This window comes from Oncorhynchus nerka, linkage group LG26 (genome assembly GCF_034236695.1).
Source record: "Oncorhynchus nerka isolate Pitt River linkage group LG26, Oner_Uvic_2.0, whole genome shotgun sequence".
Taxonomy (NCBI): domain Eukaryota; kingdom Metazoa; phylum Chordata; class Actinopteri; order Salmoniformes; family Salmonidae; genus Oncorhynchus; species Oncorhynchus nerka.
This window is the reverse complement of record NC_088421.1, coordinates 6924333-6929179: the sequence shown is the minus strand read 5'-3', so window position 1 is coordinate 6929179 and position 4847 is coordinate 6924333. Positions and strand designations below refer to the sequence as shown.

General features: G+C 36.0%; 1 protein-coding gene across 1 annotated transcript; it reads left to right on the top strand.

Annotated features, from left to right (window-relative positions):
• The first annotated feature begins 1969 nt into the window (after nucleotides 1-1969).
• LOC115109856 (interferon a3-like) lies at nucleotides 1970-3916 on the top strand. Its single transcript, XM_065011013.1, has 5 exons — nucleotides 1970-2268; nucleotides 2428-2499; nucleotides 2982-3134; nucleotides 3277-3375; nucleotides 3493-3916. The coding sequence occupies exons 1-5, from the start codon at nucleotides 2119-2121 to the stop codon at nucleotides 3577-3579; spliced, it is 561 nt and encodes a 186-aa protein (XP_064867085.1). The 5' UTR covers nucleotides 1970-2118; the 3' UTR covers nucleotides 3580-3916.
• Nucleotides 3917-4847: the final 931 nt, after the last annotated feature.

Here is a 4847-nt window from a genome sequence, read left to right as displayed (position 1 = left end):
TGAACCTGGTCTTAACTTCCAATGCCCAACCCCCCTCCACGCCACTCCGCCAACCACCAGGATGCCCGGCATCAGAACATTCCAGGCATCCCCGTGATTGGCAGATAGCAGGTTGATTGACATGTCGGACCCCGCGAACACCGGGTACTGGTCAGTACAACACAACCACCTCCTAGCCTAGCACATAACACACAGCTGTCTGTGCGGGTCGCTACAGTATTAATATTATTCACAAGGAAATTCATATTAAAGTTGTTTGTTATGTTTACTATTTTTTCCGGGTTAGAAACATGAGTGTGCATCTTAACCCTTGCATTGGAGACAGGGTGAAGAACTACTTCAAACAGCTGGATGACTTTCTTTCACATGAGGTAAAACATCTCCTATGTTTACTGTTTTGGATTTTTTGGGTCCCTATACCTATGATCTAAGCCTATGTGTGCCATGTTTAATTTTAAAATAAAATAAAATCTATTCGTTTCCTGCTTTTTCTTTCAGAAATCAGTTCGTGCGCACGGGAGGTCTTGAGAGTTGAAATAGAGGGCATCCTGAGACATTCTCAGAAGAATTTAACCAAAATGCCAAGAATATACGTGTCATGGTAGCATGTTGTAGTTACATTTTGCATAAACGTTTATTAAAACATGTTTTATAGGTAATATTGTTCTTTATAAGTAATAAGTTCTAGATAGAACCAAAAAGGGTTTTATTGATTGTTTCATATATGGTACCCCTGAAGGTTCTATATAGAACCATTTTCTAGAGTGTGTATAATATTAGAATAAACACATGCGCACACAGCTTATATTTGTTAGAAATGTGCTAGTAATTTGTAAAGATGTGTGACCTGAATGAACCGATTAATGAAGACGAATTTCTCAATGAAATGTTACCATAATACCATACCAACATAATCTTCAATGAAAAACAACAAACGCCTTTACAATACACTTTTAGACAAGACATCATTATGACTGTGGCATTTTATCACTGTACAAAATGGTTTATTCATATAGTTATAATATAAAGTATATACTGTATATTATGCAACATAATCATTATTATATTTTGAATGTTAGTTCAATGTAGAGTACCAATCGCTCTTAAAACAAAGCCTATACACTTCAGTCGCTGGGGAGGAAAGGTGATAGATGCAGAGGTCCCATCAACTTACATAACTGGAGGAATAAATCAAATATGTGTTTACAAGTCCATTAAAGACAAGAATATTGAATAATTTGACAGATTAACTACATGAAAGAAGTATCATACGCACACATTCCTATTGGCCCAGATTCAAAAGCCCCCGCAATATAGGCTCAAATTTAAGCAGTATTCCCAAGGTCAATACTACCTGTGCACTTCATAGGCTACCAGTGTCTTTTTCTGAAAACAGGGAACATATGGAAAGGGGTCTATCAAAATATTTCAGACCACCCAAACCTGTTTCTAAAACGAAATAAAGTAATGTTGAGTGTCTAATTCATACAACCCATACAAGGTTGATCTGTATCTTTACATAGACAGTTGGGGTCCACAAACCACAATTACCCTTTAAGCAGGTGGTTACAACGTAGTTGACACCAACGTTTCTGTGTGCAAATGAAAAGGTGTTGCGTTTTCAAACATGAAATACTTTGGTTTTCGAAGTGAAAGGCCAAACTAAATTTGTTCTACATGGTGATATTTATTTAGGCCATAGTCCGATGGATTCACATGTTTATTTTTTTTCATCAAAATAATCCTGGTTGAAAGGTCAAAATGTCATGATAAAATAGCAAATAGCTCAAGATGTAACAATTATTCGAGCGATGCACCTGTCCGTTCGGTGCATTTTCTCCACACGTACAAAAACACTCAGGTATGAAAGTGTAAGGGAACTTCCACCTTTCACTTTTGGAATACCTTGCAGACTCGTTGTATAAAGGATCGACACAGGTTGGAGCATGGCAGAACTTGGGTGGCAGAACTGGTATTGATCAGTCAGGAAGAAAACTGTATCTCTTTATCGTCGCGGACAACTTACTTTTGTCGGAATTATACGAAGTAGTCTATCTTTCGGAAGTGCACCAACGTTGATTGCGGACAGACCGAGAACTACAGTAGACCTACGCTAAAATGGGTTCAATCAGCTTTTGGATGTGCTTGGTCATGACGATTTGCACCTGGAATAAAACCATCGGATGCACATGGATGAAGACACTGCCTCGGTCTCCGAGCATGTTCCAAGTGTTCAGCAACAACACCATAACGATGCTTAAGAAAATGGTAGGATATAGGGTCATGTTTATTCACTTGTTCCTGGTCATTGAGCTCTTGTCTTCTTTTCAACATTTCATGAGCTGCTATGTTTCATTTAAATGACCTGACTCCTTTTTGTACAGTAATAACGATGCAATATTTTGTTTATATTTTTTGGCATCTCAGGGTCATGAAGTCTCTCGAGGACCTCAGATCACTTTCCCTGACAAACAATACAGACAAGTCAATAATTTCAAGGTAAGAAATATGCATAACAAATGTTTCGTACTATCCATAACTTTTTTTTCTAAGAGTGGATTAAACACTGAATTCGGGAAGTATTCAGACCCCTTCACCTTTTCCACATTTTGTTATGTTACAGACCATTTCTAAAATTGATTGCAAATAAATAAAAAATCATCATCAATGTACACACAATATCCCATAATGAAGATGCAAAAACAGTTTTTGATTTTCATAAATTAGCGAAAATGTCGAAAAACATGTTTTGGCTTGGTCGTTATGGGTTATTGTGTGTAGATTGATGATGAAATCATATTTATTAAATTTTAAAATAAGGCTGTAACGTAACAAAATGTACAGATAGTTAAGTGTTCTGAACACTTTCCGAATGCACTGTATATAATTAGGTTATAACGAATTTACAAAATTGCTATAATTTGTTGTTATTTTCCATCAATTCAAAAGGCATACACTCATACAAATCACTCTTCTTCTAGGCTGACGAACAGATGGCCTTCATTTCGCATACGCTGAACGCTATAAAGAAATTGTACAGCAGTGGTAAATATGAGTCCACCGCCTGGGACCAGAAAGGAGTTTACAAGTTTATGAATGACCTCTATCGCCAGACCTCGGAGCTGGACCAATGCGTATGTCATTTGTGATTTTCGCCTCTTAAAACATTAATGCAAAAAGGAAAACATTATACTATCCTTCTTGATTATAATATAAGTAGTTACATGTTATTCAAAAGATAATATTAAATGAATGATTTGTTATTTATCCTAACAGGTAAAGGCTATGAAATCAAGACTATCAAAATCTGTCAAAAGAGTGAACAAAAAGATGAGCCTTCACTTCAAGTTCCTGAAGCATTACTTGAAACGCGAGGTAGGTTGATCCATTTGTCTTACAAAGAGAGTACATTCACCAAATCTGGATGTATTTATGTGATGATACAACATGTGTCTATTCTCAAATCTTAACAAGTGTATTTCATTTATGCAGGATTACAGCGCAAGCGGCTGGGAAGACATAAGGACAGTGGTGCTGGCACACCTACAAAGACTAGACACAACATTAAGTAGCCAATGAGCGTTATGTGTGTGTTGTGTACATATTTGTTATTTATATATCTATTTATCTATTCATATTTCTAACTATTTTTTTACATGTTTACTCATTTGTTTTTTTAACGTATTAATTTATTGTGTAGTCATGTTCACAACTCCGAGGAGTAAATCATTTATTTATTCGGAATAATGATGTGATTGACTAAGGCTATACATAGACTAATGTATCAATGTTTCCGTGCATTTCTTTTGTATTCATGAAGGCCATTGCAGACTGTATTTATTATTGCAACCTGATAGGAAATGTTTGTTATTGTAATAATGAAATATATTATAATTAAATAAATGTGTCCTCTACAGCTCTAATCTTTTTTAATCAACTCAATTGTAATTTATCGCATACACACATTTAGCAGATGTTTTAACGGCTGTAGATATATGCTTGTTTTTCTAGCTCTACCACTGCAGTAATATCTGACAATACAAAACAATACACACAAATCTAAAAGAAAATGAATGGACATAAGAAACATAGAAATATGTCGGAGTCCGGAGTATATATACACAGTACCAGTCAAAAGTTTGGACACACCTCAGGGTTTTTCTTTATCTTTACTATTTTCCACATTGCAGAATAATAGTGAAGACATCAACACTATGAAATAACACATATGGAATCATGTAGTAACCAAAACATTGTTAAACAAATACAAATATATGTTATATTTGAAATTCTTCAAAGTAGCCACTCAGCTTTGATGTCAGCTTTGCACACTCTTGGCATTCTCTGAACCAGCTTCAGGAGGTAGTCACCTGGAATGCATTTCAATTAACAGGTGTGCCTTGTTAAAAGTTAATTTGTGGAATTTCTTTCCTTCTTAATGCGTTTTAGCCAATCAGTTGTGTCGTGACAAGGTAGGGGTGGTATACAAAAGATAGCACTATTTGCTAAAATACCAAGTCCATATTTCTGTCAGGAACAGCTCAAATAAGCAAAGAGAAGTGACAGTCCATCATTACTTTAAGACATGAATGTCAGTCAATGCGGGAAATTTCAAGAACATTGAATGTTTCTTCAAGTGCAGTTGCAAAAACCAGCAAGCGCTATGATGAAACTGGCTCTCATGAGGACAGCCACAGGAAAGGAAGACACAGAGTTACATCTGCTGCAGAGGAGAAGTTCATTAGAGTTACCAGCTTCAGAAATTGCAGCCCAAATAAATGCTTCACAGAGTTCATGTAACAAACACATCTCAACATCAAGTGTTCAGGGAGACTGCTAGAGTGAGT